At 44.9% G+C, this 18,781-nt stretch overlaps 1 protein-coding gene across 1 annotated transcript in view; it reads right to left on the bottom strand.

The window, feature by feature from the left end:
• The window catches only part of LOC119458274 (uncharacterized), a 67,839-nt gene extending 50,839 nt beyond the window's left edge, over positions 1–17,000 (bottom strand). The window contains exons 1-4 of the mRNA XM_049670988.1: positions 16,914–17,000; positions 16,084–16,220; positions 10,287–10,475; positions 2,109–2,239 (exon numbers count right to left, since the gene is read on the bottom strand). Of these exons, the coding sequence (XP_049526945.1) occupies positions 2,109–2,239; positions 10,287–10,475; positions 16,084–16,220; positions 16,914–16,991 (535 nt within the window). The 5' untranslated portion in view covers positions 16,992–17,000. The remainder of the gene's footprint in view (positions 1–2,108; positions 2,240–10,286; positions 10,476–16,083; positions 16,221–16,913) is intronic.
• Positions 17,001–18,781: the final 1,781 nt, after the last annotated feature.

Here is an 18,781-nt window from a genome sequence, read left to right as displayed (position 1 = left end):
CCATGAGTCAAGTGGTATGCCTCGTACCACGTTACTTTCGATTTGGACTCATTTCTTGCTGCTTTAATCTACTTGGTTTTTATGTTTGTACTTATCAGCATTAAACCCGGCCTACATAATCGAGACATGTTTTAAAAAACCCTTCTTCAGTGAAAGGACCGCGCTCGCGTTATCCTCGTCCTTACTATTTCGTGTCTGGAACGTGCGTGAGTGCGTGCGTGTGTGCATGTGTGTGTTCGGTGCCATGAGAAAGCCTCTTCCAACCATTAACTACAAGCGAATCATTTTACTCGCTACCTCTCGGCATACTTCGCAACGAGCTCTCTTCCGTGCAGTAAAAATTCTCCAGTTTGCTTACAGAAAACGCCTCAAAACCCAAGAGAGAACATGGTTTCATAGCATAGCAGCTCACATACATTCTTCCTTGTCACCATCACCAAGGTTAAGCACATTGATGGATATTTGTTGCATATACCGCTAACTCTATCGAACTAGCTTGCAATCAAGTGATAGTTAATTGGTCATCAGCAGTCATGGTAGTTAGAATTTACCGTGCTCAGATAGTAAGGCTATCATTAATTAAAAACTGATTTTCTTAGTTGCTTCGGCCCTACCTCCCTTTCGGCATTCCTAAAAGCCATGGATGACACGTGTTAGACTTCTCTATAAGGTTTGGCATGCATAAAATTAACCTTTAGGCCCTGTAAAGTAATACTATTCCAATCTGTATTTATTCTAATCTCCTGACGTCAAATTTACGTAAGCACCGACGTAAGCATCGGGCGGGGACCCACACCGCTGTTTGAACCACCCAATCAAACGTTCCCCTCCTTTATAGATGGTCACTTTAGTTTGATTTCAAAGCAAATAGCATTTCTTACTTCGACAGATTTTTTATCTAATTTGCTGAGAAGAGGCGACGAGCTCCCAGAAATGGAGATTACTTCGGTGAGGCTGTGCTAGCGCAGCGATGGATGGATGTGTAATAAGTTAACCATAGATTATTCGCTTTTAACTGTTGTATTCACATCATCACATAAAGCACCATCGCAAGTGATAAAGAAGTAGGCAAGAAAATGATGTGAAAAAATTTGGCAGGCCAATCCCAGCCGACGACACCACCCTCCTCACAGAATGAGGAGGGTGGTGTCGTCGTCTGGGATTGGCCTGCTTCCATTTGCATATCTTGAGCGGTTTGTGAAAAACCTGTGGTGGCATGCAAATGGAAAGTAAAAACGTTGCTAAGACGGATTCTCAGCCAAGAAGAGTTGGAAGAGCAATGTCGTATACGTACCGAAAGGGCTCGACAACGTTATACCTTCTCGAAACATTTTTTTTTATTATACACAAATAAACCCGTTTTCCCGGCCGCTCCGAGGCGCCAGTGCGAGAGCGATTGTTGGCAAACATGTTCTATTCCTTTCGGAACGGGACAGTCTCCGGTTATTCCGAAAAAAAAGTCTAGTTTTGTTCGGCATAATTATGCATCTTGAATGCGCACACGTCAATTTCATGTGATGAGTTTTCGAGGTCTTTTGACGTCGCGTGACTGAAAGGCGAAGTGGGTGCATTCCGAACACCCGAAAACTTTTCGCCAATACCGCAGGACTAATGCTGAAAAACGTGTGGAATCCGAAATAATTGCTTTTTCTGTTGTTCAATTTAATCATGCATAACAAGTGTGCAGACGTAATACCGGATGGGCAGATTCCGCCGTTTTCGTGACGTCGCGTGACAGACAGGGGACGTGGGGGTAGCCCGGCAATTGTTTGACCTATCCGGGAGGGCTGATTTCATAAATGGAATAAAAACAGTTTGGGGAATAGCTTTACGTTTTAGCGCCCCTTATTTCTTTGAGTCATCCTTATAAAATAAGCGTCCACATGGGTTTGAGAATGAATACCAAACTACACTCACGATTCATAAAAACACAGAAGGCACCTGGTTCGACGAGCTGCCTTCGCACTCTGCCATCTGTGTGTTGTTTTATTTACCAGAGAGCGTTATTTTAACTATATATATTTGTTGATTTCTTCACTAATTCAAGCACTATATTCAGTGGTTCCAAGTGTGCCTTATTAATCACTGCAGTAAGGCCGAGCGCTTACCGGTGATATTGTATAGGGCCGAGGACGACACAGTTCCGACTGCTTCCACCCTCTCGGAATTTTCCTCAGGCTCCGGATACCAGCCGCTAAATGCCGACGACGGTCTCAGAATTAGCTTCAGGTCTCCTTCCCTAAAAGAATAACACATAAACATTTTATTTCACCAGCAATCATTGTGGTGTCGCTTGTTGTTCGTTACGGTCTGCGCATTTAGACAAAATGTTTCACTCGGCCTTTGTGGGATAAGACAATTTTTTTCACATCATTTTCTTGCCTACTTCTTTATCACTTGCGATGGTGCTTTATGTGATGATGTGAATACAACAGTTAAAAGCGAATAATCTATGGTTAACTTATTACACATCCATATGAATAAAAAATGTAAATGCCAATAATAACAGCAATTTAGCTGTAACGCGTTGAGACTGTATATAGGCCTAAACTGGCGGCAATATGTATGTGCCGTAGGCTGTCTTCATGCGTATCTGCAATAAAAGCAGGTTTTTGACAATTACTAAACCTTTTATGTATGTAAAGATCAGTGTTATTTGGGAAGTGGCCGGACGGAAAACCAGCATGAAACGGTAGCGGAACTCTATGGCGTAATTATGCAGCACCATACAAAATTATATTTGCGACCAAGAGCTCAGGAACTTCACAAAAGTGTCAATAAAACATATTGAGGCTATTATTTATATCGACCTACGCGTGCATACGTACTAAATGCTTGTTCGTTTAAATGTCGCAGGAGCCCATATTTGGTTCCATAAATTTCACTTTTCGTTTGCTGCCTCCTCGATTGATGCGCGTCATCATGTCAACAGAAAGGTGTGGCTGTTATCACTTGCACACATCTTGAGCCATTGTCAGTGAAAGCGATTGGTATCTTCAACTTTCACTTTCATACACTGGTTGTCTGCGGCGTAGCTGTCATGGTTCTTCGGGAACACTGGGAACCTCGTTATCAGAATGACTGGCAGATCCTAATAGGGGATATTCATTACGCTTTATGATCTGCCAACACTGGCAGCGTCCGTAAGTGTTCCCTAGGCGCAGTTACGAAGCGGTTGTGTGTTGTGCGGCCAAGTGCGGCTCGGCGATCAATGCCGTGTCACTGTTCAGGATATTAAAATGAACAGCCGCGTTCATAGCCCCGCGATAAAAGAAAACCAAACTTCACTGTGGCATTGCGAATCAACGAAGCCAAGCCTGCGGGGTTTTGCATCGTTGGATGTCCGTCCGTCCGCAATTCTCAAGAGACGTAGTGCTTTGAAACCGAAATATTTGCCGATCCCCTTTTTACGGCAACGTTGGCTTCAACCCTAAGCTTTGTACTATAAACAATTGCTCATTTGCTCTAGCAATTTTGCCTGAAGCCTCTCGAACAAGATCACGTTGCAATACAGGCCCCCGGATTCGTTGACTCCACTAAAAATGCGAATGTGAAAAATCGTAGATCCCGTACTATACTACTTTTCGTCGAAGCTGAAGAAGCTCCATGCATGCAACAAATGAGCGCTCTGTTTGATCATTCCGGGCGTTGTATTTGAAACAGCCATATCTTCACCAAAACACACACACAAAAAATTTGCCGCGTATCTGCGTGCTTCGCTCCAAATGTCGTCGAAAGACGATAGTCTTCTGCCGGCCGTACTACATGAGTGCTGGTCTGATCCGCGGCCACCCGTGATGCTGTTCTCGCACCATTTCCGTCCTGGCATGAAGGTTTGTTTGAACAGATTTCATTTTACCGCATTATTTCATCAAGCGGCCATTTATGTTTTGCCCTGCCTCAGACAGCGCTTCCTTTATGTTGAATCGGCCGCATCTGGCTGGCATTGATAAAATTGAGGAGGCGCTGCGTGAGACATGGACGCCATCTGGCAATACATCGGGAAACATGAGCTTGTGCAGACGGTTTCCTTCCTCCATGGCAAAGGGCACTCGTCGGCGCGCAGTCGGGGAACGTCGTTCGTCGGCGCGCATAGCATGGCATTTTCAGCGCAGCTTAAGAAACTACGGTCTTTAGAGTTACGTATCTATGTATTTTCTATTAAAGGAACACACCTCCTAATACTTACCTAGTGATGTTGCGCCTCAGATATGCGTAATATTTACTTTGTGATCGATAACGTTCACAAGTATGAACAGCCGTACCAGTTTAAGTAGTGTGGGCGGTAAGCAAGTGGTCCAACTTTGGCCGGGTGGCTGAATCGGGTGACAGACAGACAAACAGACAGACAGACAGACCAAATTTTCAGCGTTTAAGTTCCCCAAGAAAGACTATCGTCTTTAAAAGTTGCGACTATATAAACAGAACTGGCGTCCGCGTAGCCAAACATTTTTTTCTTGCGCAAGCGTTTCCCTTGACGGCTAATTAAAGAAAGCTGGCGTTGTGAAAATAAAATATTTTTTTCGGTGTAGGGGGGCGGGAGGTTTATAGACGTCACACTAAACAAACAGGAACGAGGGAACGAGATGAACAGCGCCGTCTGTGTTGCCCGCTTTTTAGCATGGGGATTTCATTTCACTCACTGGCGTTGTACTGCCTATTGCTGAATAAACAAGCCTAGCTTGTCGCCCACCTTGCCACAAACGATTTGTTTTGTGTATAGAAGCAAATAACAGCGGCAGGACACCATAGAACACGGGTGAAAGCAGCTGCTAGGCATTTAGCTATGCTGTCGAGTGAGCCCTTTCACTTCGTCATCCCTGCGGCAAGATGACGGACGGCGTTTTGCTGCAAGCTGATAGATGGCACTTGACACATCCTGAATATCCTGAATATCGGCCAAAGTCCGGAAACTGACTAAATTTGTGGCACATTTTTAATGCGAATATAATTATTTGCCTGCTTCAGGCCGTGTCGAACCTATCTATCTATCTATCTATCTATCTATCTATCTATCTATCTATCTATGTACATATACATATATATATATATATTGTAACGTAGATCGTAGACGGAGACTTGAAAAAATGTCACAGTTTCGCCCTAAGGGCGAAGCAATGAATGCGATAGCAACACAGCAATGTCATACGAAGTAAGGTGAGCGGCTTTGGTAGCAACAACACGCAGAACTGTTGTCGACGCCATCGGCGTTTTGCCCGCATTAGCTCAAAATGCGTGCGGCGTTGGTGACTGTTGCTGGAGCCTCTGATATAAATAGGCACTTGGTGCCGCAGCTAAACGTCGCCTCCCTTCCCTCCCCCTCCCCCACGGCCTCTCGCGCGTCTGAAGAAGGCGCGTTTGCTCTACATATATGGTGATTGTAAAGGAGAAAAGAGACGCCTACTTCTGCAGCCCTTAAGCGAGCACGGCGCAGAACGCGCGTTTGTTCTCCGCCGCGCGTTCACTCCCCGTGAAAGACGCGCACCTCGCGCCCTTTCACTCGCACATACAGCGTTCGGCGCGCGGCGACGATTTCATCTCCAAATGACGTCATACGGAACCTCACGGCGACGGCGACGGCGACGGCGACACCGACGGCAGAAATCTGCTTTTGAGTGTCCATATAATTGCTATCGCAATAAAATGTCATACGAAGTAAGGTGAGCGGCTTTGGTAGCAACAACACGCAGAACTGTTGTCGACGCCATCGGCGTTTTGCCCGCATTAGCTGGTGGTGGTAAGTGGTTCTTGAGGGAAAGGGAAAGGTTGGCGCTATCTTCTGCAGCCCTTAAGGGAGCACGGCTCAGCGCCAAGATTAGCTCAAAATGCGTGCGGCGTTGGTGACTGTTGCTGGAGCCTCTGATATAAATAGGCACTTGGTGCCGCAGCTAAACGTCGCCTCCCTTCCCTCCCCCTCCCCCACGGCCTCTCGCGCGTCTGAAGAAGGCGCGTTTGCTCTACATATATGGTGATTGTAAAGGAGAAAAGAGACGCCTACTTCTGCAGCCCTTAAGCGAGCACGGCGCAGAACGCGCGTTTGTTCTCCACCGCGCGTTCACTCCCCGTGAAAGACGCGCCCCTCGCGCCCTTTCACTCGCACATACAGCGTTCGGCGCGCGGCGACGATTTCATCTCCAAATGACGTCATACGGAACCTCACGGCGACGGCGACGGCGACGCCGACGGCAGAAATCTGCTTTTGAGTGTCCATATAATTGCTATCGCAATAAAAACAGACGCTTCTCTTTAATGGCGGACCAGGAAGAAGAACGTGCAGCCTACGCGCTTCGTCGTCTTTCATGGCGCCGACCTTTGCGCGCGCCATCCCGCGGTGCGGGAGCCCCACATCATTGTGTCAATTGCCCCCCGTCCGAAAAGCGACCGTCTCGGTCGCGTCAAAAAGTTCTTTCAGTCACGATAATAAATGGAGGTCCTCAGGTGCATCTTGGCGTTCACGTACGCGCATAGTATGGTTTCATGCGCACTACAAGAACAACTTCAGCGTGAGGACGACGACGGAGCGAACCGGGGTCAGAACTGCAGGGGACGACTTCGTAGGTTACGTCACTGAGGCGGCGTGTAACCTTGTAGGGGCCGAAATACCGGCGGAGCAACTTTTCTGAGAGTCCACGGCGACGGATGGGCGTCCAGACCCACACGCAGTCGCCGGTATTGTAATGGACGTCGCGTCGACCCCGGTTGTATCGAAGGGTGTCGGTACGTTGTTGGCTCCGGATACGATGCCGAGCAAGCTGGCGAGCTTCTTCGGCTCTTGCACAAACTCTTCCACGTTTTCGCTGGGCGGGCTATTATCAGACACTGGTAGCATGGCGTCCAGTGTTGAGGTGACGTGGCGCCCGTATACAAGTTCGAACGGCGTAAACTGTGCAGTCTCCTGTACAGCAGTATTATACGCAAAGGCCACATAGGGTAAAATCTCGTCCCACATCTTGTGCTCTACGTCGACATACATGGAGAGCATATCAGCCAGCGTTCTGTTCAGACGTTCCGTTAATCCATTGGTTTGAGGGTGATAGGCAGTGCTCTTGCGGTGAGAAGTATGGGTCAGCTGGAGAACGTCCTGCATAAATTCGGCTGTAAATGCTGTACCGCGATCCGTGATGAGAACAGACGGTGCACCATGTCGTAGGACGATGTGGTGGACGAAGAACTTGGCCACTTCATACGAGTTGGCTTGCGGAATAGCTTCGGTTTCGGCATACCGGGTTAAGTAGTCGGTAGCGACGACTATCCATCTGTTGCGCGAAGAGGTCACTGGGAATGGCCCAAGTAGATCCATCCCTATTTGTTGGAACGGTGCTTGAGGAGGGTCCACAGGGTGGAGAAAGCCAGCCGGTTTAAAGGGCGGTTTCTTGCGACGCTGACAATCGCGGCAGGTCTTTACGTACCGTTGCACAGAGGAAAAAAGCCGGGGCCAGTAATACTTTTGTCGTATCCTTGCTAATGTCTTAGTGAATCCCAGGTGTTCCGCGCATGGCTCATCATGGCAGGCTTGCAAAATGTCTTGGCGCAGCGCCGACGGCACGACAAGGAGGTACGTATTTGGACCGCTTCCGCAGTTTTTCCTGTAAAGGACGTTGTTGCGCAAACAGTACGATGATAAGCCACGCAAGAGCGAGCGCGGTAAAACACCTTCAATATCCTCTAACGCTGGACCCAGTGACCCGTGTTGTCTACCTGGTTGGGCCGCTAGGTATGCATTCCTGGTCTTGATGCCATCGTGGTCGTTCCATTGTAGTCATTCCGGCTTTTATTGCGATAGCAAGTATATGGACACTTCAACCGGATTTCTGCCGTCGTCGTCGCCGTCGTCGTCGCCGTCGCCATCGCTGTGAGGTTCCCTATAGATAAAATCTGCGCCGCGCGCCATATGCCCGAGCGGAAGCGTGCGGGGACGCGCGCTATCACGGAGAGCGAACGCACTCATCTCTCACGCGCAAGCAAGGAAGCAGGAAGCCAGCGCCGGAGGGAGCGGGGGGGGGGGGGGGGGGGCGCACTTCTACTCTGCCAACAACCGCGCTCGTCACTCGTCCGCACCGTCTCTTATCTCCACACGGCTCTGACCTTTATGCGCCGTGCATTCGCCGCTCAGTTTCCGTTGAAGCGATAGACCGCACGTACCTTCGCCCCCTGCGGCGTAGCTTGCTGCCAGCGTTTTGACAGTCGTTGTCTGCAGTCATTCAGTGTGATCTATTCGTGTTTGTTTGTGCGCGCTCACACCACGCTTGTTCATTCAGTTAGTAATAGTCGGGCCACATTTTCCAACGCACGCTACACATGCAATGTTGCCCGGGTCGGCAGTGCAGCGCTACAGGTGTGTCCCTTCGCACGCGCTGCCCACGGGAAGCGCTTCTCATCAACACCACCGTTTCACACGCGCCTTCTCATGGTCATCGAGTCTCTCTTCATGTCGGTCTACTTACGCCGCAGCACACCTGCTTACTTAATCAGCTCATGTTTACTACAATTCATATTGCTACCAAAGCCGCTGACCTTACTTCGTATGACATTGCTGTGTTGCTATCGCATTCATTGCTTCGCCCTTAGGGCGAAACTGTGACCTTTTTTTCATCGGACTCTCGTCTTGCCATCGTCATCACGCCGCCGTCGTCACACAGTCATCGCTAAGGTATTGTCGCCACGCTGTCATTTTATCATTGTCAGTTAAGTCATCCTATTGTCTTCATGCCATTGTGGTCATACCGCCTTGGTCGTTCCATCGACGTCAGTGTTTCTTGATAATTGTATTGTAATCATACTGTCGTCATTTAATGCTAAATATGCCGCCCTTGTGATGCCGTCATCGTCAGGCAATGTCGCCGTGATAGTGCCATCACGGTTACTCCAGCTTCGTCATCCGACCTTCGTCATGGCGGCGTCGACACGCCATCGTGTTCATACAAGTTGCGTGATACAGTCATCGTCCCGCCAATGCGATCATACACTCGTCGTTATCCCATGGTTTTCCTGCCACTGCCATGCTATCTCGTTACATCGACGTCATTCAGTCGTCGTCTTGCATTCGTTGTCATACCATCGCCGGAATACCGTCGTGGTCGTTCCGTTGTCATTAGCAGTGGCACGTTACGGTACGGTAGGTACGGTATACGACATCCGACGTTCGTCTTGCCGTCATCAGCATACCTTTGTCGTCATGCCATTATCGTCACGCTGTCGTTTCACCAATACTTCAGTATTCTGTTCCAATTGTCGTCATGCCGTCGTTGTGATACCACCTTCGTCGATCCATCGACGTCATTCCTAGTTCTTCATTCTATCGTAATCATGCTGTCATCATTAAGTCGTGATCATGCTGCCATTCTCACGCCATTGTCTTCAATGCGTCATCGTCCCACAGTCGCTATCATCACCTCCGTTGTAATGCCGTTTTGTTCATGCCATCGTCGTCATTCGCGCTTCTTCATCTGGTTGACGCCATTGTTGTCGTCATCTCATTTTCTTTATGTCGTCGTCTTTACGTTGTCATCATTATGCCATCGTGACAATGTAAGAATCAACATGTCATTGTCGTGATGTCATTGTCGTTATACGCCTTTGCCCATCGGTATAACAGAGAAAGGCGTATTCGTAATTCCATCGTCACTGCGTCGGCGTACTACAGTTGTCGTACTGCCTCCGCGCTCATCAGCGACCTTCGCAAGCGAGTACTATGGCAAAGTGGGACGATATAGGAGTATGTGACTATAGCTGAAGCAACGAAAACTACAGAATGATCACTATACGTGCTAAATAAACGTGAATTCAGGAATAGTCTGTCGTTGCATTGATCGACTGCTATTCACATTACCATCGACAGTAATTTTGAGATGAACTCTACTGTAATGTTTCCATTGAGTTGTGTTATTGCTTACCCGATGTCTGATCATGATTTGTCAGCTCAATAACAGCACTAAACAATGTGGCAGATCAATTTGGTGTTTGCTCTGCAAATGTACACGTAGTTCCATGCGCGCATGTCCAATGGTGTGTGCTTGTTGAAGAACCCGTTTGCTTTTTAGAGCAACTACTTGTTTTAGAAGAGCGCAACAAGATGTGCAAACAAGCTAGAAAAAAAAACATTCCTCCTTGTTTGCGTATAGCAACATTTTTTTTATCTCCTTGACAAATCTTGCATTACTTGCACAATTAATTAGCAGCATAAGCGCAAGCATGATACTGTAGGCAACAGAAACATTTCTTCGACCCTTTCATTTGAGTATATATTAGTTTGCACATGTATCGTTTTCTTCGCGAAATACTCTCACCTTATTGCTCCGACAAGCTTTCCCTTCTTGCAGTCCAAGTTGTACACAAACTCTGTTCTTGGTCCCGCCTCTGCTCCGTCCCTGATGACTGACCACTGGTCAATACCATCAATTTCTTTCAAAGCACTGTTACCCAATGCACCAGCCACACTGAGAAGCGTCGGAAACCAGTCGACGACGTGCACAATACTGTAAAGAGATGGAAACGTAATGATATACCATTGGCCAGCATGAAGCATTCCTATATACGTGCGAAGTGTGCGCGCATGAAACAATAAGTGCAATTTTTTATTATTGAACTTAACGTTCTTCAGAATAGTCCTGAAGCCAGGGCTGTTCATTTTTCATTATTTTTTGGCTGACGTCTTTCGACGTCACTGGGCTGTCTACCGTATATCGTCACGTAATTCAAGTTGACTGCAACGTTATAATTTTTTTTCAAGTAACATGGCGAAACTTCTTTCAGGAGGAAACATTACAGCTATTTGCACAGTGCGGCAGGGATAATGTTTAGCAGTTTAATGTTTAGAGGTGGAATTATCAAAGCTTAAAGGAGATAGCGAATCAATTTTGTATTTTAAAAAAGTGCTGGTGGTTGCTTTAGATTATGCTTCCGGAGGACTCTCAAACAAGTTACCTGCTACAGGCAAAAGAAGATAACATCCGTAAGCAGGTATATATTCAGCCAAATTGCAAAGGAGGGTATCAGTAGCTGGTGAATAGCGCACTATTACGTTGCAGTATCAGTCGCCGCATCTTGTCCACATTTAAGAAAACCATCGTAGCGTTGGGTTGCGCTTAAACTCTACAATGAACATTCTCTGTCCCATGCATTGGCTTAGACGCATTCACCGCTTTACTGACTTATTACTCTCTCGTACACCACACTGGCAGTCGGCAGTCTTGAAGTAATGTTGCTTTTAATGCTCACACTTACTGGATGTTCTATTGGGCAATGGAAACGAGGCAAAGCTAAAGTAGTTCTCACTGTGGTGAATCATTGATCGCTGTCTCAACATTTTCGCCAAAGAAAAATATGCTTAAAATATCTTAACCTTGTTTATGGTTAACGGAATTCATAAAAATCACCCGATGCATGCAGCACAATTTCCTTTTCGAGCTGTATTTCCATGAGTCGGACATTATTTACACGAGAATATTTCACTGGTTATCGAGTACCGCTAAATTACCTTTAAATTGATTATTTACAGTCTACAATTATAACAAATAACGCATGGTAGCCGGGGACATCGAAAGTCATAACTCTAAATGAATTATGAGAATTCTGAATCCAACATCAGCGTCGACATATGCGTTCCCAAAGTTTGCGACGAAATGCGTTGGTGTTACGGTAATTTTTGATCTCCAGTGCTTAAACAGGCGTTTTGTTCAAAAAGTAAGTGAAACATCAGTGCATTTTTACTGCCAGTTCGACAGCGCTAATCTAAAAACGGGTGCTCGTTTCAATATTCGTTCCCAGTGAATGTGCCCTGCAAAATCATAGATTCACTTCATATATTGCAATAAATTAGCAAAGTATAATTTCTTAATAAGTTGATTAGTAATTTTTCTTATTAGAATGTTTCCCTCCGTCTCTTTGAGTAAGGCTGCTCAATGAGTATCCTTGTGCTATATTCCACAGGGCGAAAGAAAACAATCTGCATGTAATGAACCTGTTTGTGACATAAATGGAGTTCTGAAATTTCAAACCGTCACCAAAACGCGCGAAAAGCAGCAGGTTTATTTCGCATTGCTAGCATGCAGTGCGTAGATAGTGTTGCGGGAAGATATATAGTAGAAAATTTCTAACCTATAAACAAATTTCCAACATAAAAAGCCCCCTAATACGCAATACACTGCCGATGTACTGCTTGCTTTGATGTTATCCAACATGACCATTAGTGTTATCAGCTTTTTAGAGTGAATTTACATTTCTGATCACCCATTTTTTCGAAGATTTCCCAAATTAATACACAGCTTGGAGTGGTACAGTATTCTATGAATATTCCAGTATGTTTGAAATAGTTAGCAAGCGCCACTAAGTGAGGTGTCTTTCATGTGGACTTTCACAATTGTCTGGACGTATACAATAGCAGGCCTGTTATAAGACGAGACACATGAGCGCTAATTTGCAACTGAACATACACTGCGATATGTCGAGCAGACAGGCTAAGAGAACACGCCGCTTCCTTGACCACAAATTGTGGAACATATTTCTCGTGTTTTAAGCAGCGCAAACGAAAGACGACAAAAATAAATATTGAAGGTGACCGAAATACAAAAACTAGGCTGAGGGAAATGTTACTTGAGGGATTGTCCAGCGCACCTTCCATAGTTCTGACGGTAGATAGGCGGTAGGCGGCAGATAGGGGTACTCTACGGGCTGACTTAGCTTTGACATTCCGTCTCCAATCTGTAGGATGTTATTGCTAGAAAAAAAGGCTCACATTAAAATTATTGAATCTCCTGTCATTCATCCTTCGCTCAACCTGTGTAGCAGAAGTTAATCTGCTGATATCACTGAAATTGTAACCTCTACTGTGTTACATTGATAGAAAGGAAATCTGTGCACAAAGGCTTGACGTACCCGCGCACGACGATTTGACAAATCGAGTCTTTCGCAGTGGACGTTCCGTTGCAAATTACCGTGCATGCGGTCTCCTCTTTCTCTCCGCCTTGGCTATTGCGCTGTTTTATCCTTGACATTTGTTTAGATCGTAACCACTTATAACCCTCTTTCTCTCTCCATGCCTTTATCGCGACACAATTTAGCAAACAATAGGAGTGAACCTGCGACCTCGCTAGGTCTACCTCGCTATCATTTGATAAACAGAGATATATTTTCCTCTCTCTATTACTGCGCGGCTGAACAGTGGTCGCCCGCACATTAAATACATTGAAAGGTATATAATACGTCTGCAACGTGTTGAAAAGAAGCGAAGAAGCAGGAGTATTTTCTCTAGCGGTTGAATATTCAGAAGGCGCTAACAATAAAATGGGCACAAAGTCTTCTAATGCAGTTAAAAATCCATTTATTTTAAACGCATAGTCATTTGGAGTCAGTCCATTTAAGATTTCAGTGTCATGTCGCTTGGTCTGACACTTATTAGACACCTCTTCCACAGCTCCTAGCTTACCCTTTTTATTTATTTTTATTAATAATTCCTCAAAGGTCCCTTGTAGGGGACTATACATCGGTAGCAAATAACGACAGAAGTGTTGTGCATCGGGTACGACTTGAACAGCTCGCATCATTTCTATCCCACTTGAAGTGGGTGCTGTTGGTGATGAGCGCAGTATGGCTAGAAAGGTCATTTCAGTGGTGTGGAGTATGTACAAAAAAAAAGAATTGCCGAAATGTTAATGTGGGTACGCATTTTTCAACCTATGGGTTTGTATATATGTATATATATATATATATATATATATATATATATATATATATACGTCCTATGAACTGTTTCTGTAGACTTTATACTTCCTGGGAAAGCTAAGGATAACAGGAAAGATGCTCACTGCTACAAGTGACACATTATTTTTAACATGTTCTCTATCCCCCTGCTCTGTTTCTTTCTTTGAGTTCACGTTAAACTTCAAGTGCCACCCCTCCACCTCTCCACAACTAAAGCCCCAGCCCGCTTTTGCAAATACAATGCTTGCTTTTCAACACTTCAGCCTTCATTAACCAACCCTCAGCTCATTCTGCTCAATATTGAAGTCCTTCTTCGTTGGGAACGAGGATCAACGTAAACCCTACCAATTAAATCAGCTTATATCCTGATGCAGAGATATAGGCTTGATGAAACAGTGGCTGCGGACAGAACTTATCAGTATCGCTTGTTCCACAATAATTGTTCACGTATCCGTAATCCTGTGACCCCTTCCGCCCTTTACAAAGAATGGTAGTCTGACAGCACAAATCACTCCGCATGTATGAATGAGACAGGAGTCTGGAGCTTTAATGACGAACAATTTAAGCTACCTGTGATGTAGTGTGCCGCTTCCCATTCAATACCACATGCCGCGAGAATTCTCATTTTCCCTATATTTTGATGTGCCAGTTTATAGTCAAGGTACGCAGTCAGTAGATACCCGCGTTGAATTGATGCCCATTTCGGTAAGCACTTAAGTTGAACCCGAATATGAAGACACCGTATCAAACAAACTATCGTATATGTCGAACAGCAGAAAGATATAGACCAATTCTCATAAAAAATTACGGGGTATGCTTAGAAGTTTCTAAGAATGTGAAGGCGAAAGCCTAGTGGGACCGATAGCGATGTGGAATGAAGTTCTGACCCCACGCGGCAACGTATACAAAGCGCGCTAGCGCGCTGCGAGTGTGCTACCGCTGTTTCCAGAACGTTCCATGGGTGCCGCCACTAACATTTCCCTCCACCTCCGCAGCACCGCCACCCCGCTCGCCCTCAACGCCCCTACTGTTCTGCTGCTGACATCTCCATCTTCCACCCCAGCGCCGCCGTTGCCATTACTGTCAATGCCCTCCCGCGCTATCACTGACATTTTCCTCCTCCTCTCCAGCGTCTATGTTGCCCTTCCCCTCCGACGTTGAACGCGAGGGGCAGTAGAGGGAGAGATTGTGGTTGTTAAGAGGAAGAGAAAGTTGGTCTGATTAACACCGTCGGAACCAGCTGTGAAAGGAGACGAGCGCGCGGCAAGTGCGAGGCGAGCTCACTCACTTTTTCTGTACCTCAAAGTGACCTTAAAACATAGATACTTAAGGCTTGCGCCTGAAAAAATCTCCCTTATAACAAAATTCATATTATATATATCGATCTAATTGCGTCTGATCGATGCGTGCAGGTGTCAGCGATGTATTTGGAAGGGCTTTCTGTAGTGAATGTTCTGCGCCAATACTGTGATGAAATAGCTCGGGAAGTCAACTGCAATAGGCATACAAAATCTCATGCATCGGGACCAGCATTATCAGTGGCGCTCAGGAACAGTTCAAGGCAGAGGAAAAGAATTTCCCCGTAGTTATGTTTTCAAAGCGTAGTTTTCTTTTATATAATTCCTCCCTTGCTTATTTTTCTCTACTTGATCAAGATAACAAATTGAAATTTATTGAAGGCATCTGAAAGTTTTGTTCACATTCATTAGAGGCAAGTTGCGGTATATCAAATTACCTGAGATAATCAACTATTTTAGGTCGTAAGCCAATTTGGCATCACCGAGTTAGGCGATATATTTGTTTATTTTTTACAGACAGACTTCCTTAACAACCGTTCCGGCATTACAGTAAGGAGGGAGGGGGTAGTATATAAAAAACCAACCAAGTTTGAATTCATAGCTTGACAGTTAACTGCAGGAAAATCTAAATATGGAATACAATGTCTAATCGCGTTATCTATACAGGATCAATACAACATATAAATGAAATATCATTTGGCACAACCAATACAAAATCAAATTACACATGCGATAGACCGTCATAAGTTAAAATGATGAAAGAAAGACTATTTTCAGTTATATTTACTACCTATTGCGGGAGTCCTTTCCGTTCACTAATTGTTCTTTTTTAAATGGAGTTGCAAAATTAACTTGTAGCTATTGTATATGCGTAGCTCAAAGTTTACGTCTACATTTTCAGCATTTCTGAAAAAAAAAGTTAAAAAACGGTGTCTCCAGCTTTTCAAACTTTTGTGAAAGTAATTCAGTGCATTTCTATCTTTCTTCCAGAAGCAGCAAAAGCGACGAACGTGAGTACGTTGACTTTTACCAAGTTTTCTACATACTGACAACATCTATAGCATCCTTTCAATATATATATACATACCTTGAACTTTTATAGCCGCTTCTCTTGAGCAGAGGCCCCGCAACGAATGCCGGCACTCTTGTTCCTCCTTCGTAGAGCGTGTTCTTGTTACCACGTAGAGGCCAGTTGTTACCACCGTAGAGCACTTGGCCGCCGTTCTATAAAGGATAATAAATTATTGTTTGTGTAAGTTCGATCCTAAATCATGCGGACAAAAGTACTTTGACACACTGCCTGAAAACAAACGCATCTAAAGTGCCCTGTCTCTGGATGTTCACCAATATTTTGTATCTTTAGCGTGCACGTCTTGGCTTCAGAGAACTTACCGAGCATGACCTGAGATGAACAAACAAAGCGATTTGCGAAGCATGGCTGAATTGCAGTCAAAGCACCCAGTATAGCAAACAAATAAAATGCCTACTTTGCTGGCACTGGCGTTAAAAGTGCCGATTATGTTACCCAATACGAGCGAAATTTTTTGGCTTATTCTACATGAATTGTTGATGGCCCTGTGCAGCTTAGGTGTCCTAGGTGACATCACCATCTTTGAACAAAAAGTAAATGGTTGGAACATTCACTTAAAGTAAAAACATTGCCGTTAAGGGCGATCACTTATTATTAGTAATAGAAGTAGTTCACATGTTGTCAATCTTAGGGGCAAATTCTAATCCTGTAGATTGTCCACGAAGTCCGAGTGGCGTCCCCAGTGTCACTGTCGTCCACAGTGTTTCCCCATATATCTTCAAGTGTTTGCGGAGTCTGTGCTAAACGTCGTCTAAATACCTCAGATTTGGCACCGCGAAGTTCTTCGAATGGTTGAGCCAGGTATTTTACTTTGGTGTTTGATTCACAAGGCATGAGTAGTTGCGCAGCCTTAAACACAAATCCTTCAGCTGAAAGCTGCAGCTTGTCATGAAGAGATGCCGCATATTAGGAGTACCTACGAAATTTGTACATTTACCCAAAGGCTTAGCTAGGGGCCTCTAATTGGTAATGGACCTGATCCGAACTGGCACCACACTAAGGATGTGCTTGCAATATGGCTTATCCCCATACCAAGGCCTATCCAAGGATAAATGGCTGACGTCGACATAACATCAACAACAGCACCAGTCGAGCGGGCATTCACTGTTGGCTTGCCCACCCGAATGCACAGTTATCGTCAGAACTGCTCGCGTCATGACATGCACGGATGACACCATCTTCAATGAGGCTGAATCGGCCTGTAACAGTCCTTATGGCACTGTATTGGTTCTTTTACGGGACTGCATTACGTCAACTACCATGGGATTGTGTTGGCCTGCAAGGCAACAGAGCCAGACACTTGCACCCTCATGTCGTTTATTTACACGACAGAATATCCTTAAGCAGCAGTACATGTGCGAAAAATGACGATCGTCTCCTTCAGGGATGTAATGCGTTCGGTTGACCTGAACTGTGAGATTTTATTTGTGTTTGTGTGTGTTTATACCTGTGATTTCTTCTTTCTATTTTCTTTATAAGCTGAAGTCAGAATGTCGTCATTCTTTATACTGAATAGAATTAATAAAAAAGTGTTCCTATTTGGATGTAAGCCAAAAGGGACACGCAAGATGCAACACAAACTAACGATATGCTAGTGATTCGGAATATAAAAACGTGACATCAGCTGGTTGTAATCATAAGCACACACAAAAGCGGATTCTAAAATGTGACGAGTAGTGATGCAAAGTCAAAATTGCTGCATCAGATCCGCGTGTCATCAGTGAGCCCAAGGTGCTTAATAATGACTAGTTTGACGTCTGTTAAAAAAAGGCTAGAGTGCACTCCAAAAATAACGTCCGAATATATTTCGACCTTTGTTTAAAAAAAAACATTGTACCATTGCGGAAATCACTAACGCTAAGAACAATGTGTAATATTCAGAATTTATCAAAGAATTCAAAATTCGTACCGTCGCACTGTCCTAAAAATTACCATGCTTAGAACGTGAAATAACATTGCGCGTCATCGGTACATTTTCTCTGGCTGCAAAATATCACTTTCAATTGAACAAGAGCAACGGTAGATAGGAAGCAGTGTTTACTCGTGTGTAAATATTCATTGCTTCCGTTTAGTGTGCTCCTAATATTTCATTAAGGAACCATGCCTGCGACGTGACGTGCCACACAGCCGCAGGCCATCTCTAAGTAACTGAAGATGTCTGCTCCGTCATAAAAAGCTATCTATGAGTGAATTTAATTACTTGTCATGGGCTGTTACGTTAGGTTGCCTAGAAAATTTACATATTGTCAATGCTTTGAGGTGAGGCCGAAGACGGTATTCATCATTATAGAGGGTGTCCCAGTTATCATGCAAGAAGCTTTAAAGAGAAAGTTACATTATTCCACCAGAATAAGAGCAACATAACGCTTTTGGAAGTGCAGCTGTGAAATCTGCATTAGTATATTAGTGCCTGTCATTCTAATCGTTAATTAAAACTAAATATCTAACCTTTAAGCGGTTGTTCTGATTGTCAAGTTGCCCGGTGGAGAGTTCTAGAGATACGTACGTAATACACAACAAACTGAGTTGTTTCCAGCAAGGTACACATCGCATGTTTATTTTCCTTGCAAGACAGCAGCTCCAGGCCACATGAATACAATGTCATTATGCACTTGCGCGCACAGAATAGCAGCGCTATTTGCACTCTGAGGTTTTGAGCAAGCTCATCATCTTACAAAGAAGAGATATAGTTACA

The sequence above is a fragment of the Dermacentor silvarum genome, chromosome 7 (assembly GCF_013339745.2).
Source record: "Dermacentor silvarum isolate Dsil-2018 chromosome 7, BIME_Dsil_1.4, whole genome shotgun sequence".
Taxonomy (NCBI): Eukaryota; Metazoa; Arthropoda; class Arachnida; order Ixodida; family Ixodidae; genus Dermacentor; species Dermacentor silvarum.
The sequence above is the reverse complement of the archived record's forward strand: the minus strand, read 5'-3'. Positions and strand labels throughout refer to the sequence as shown.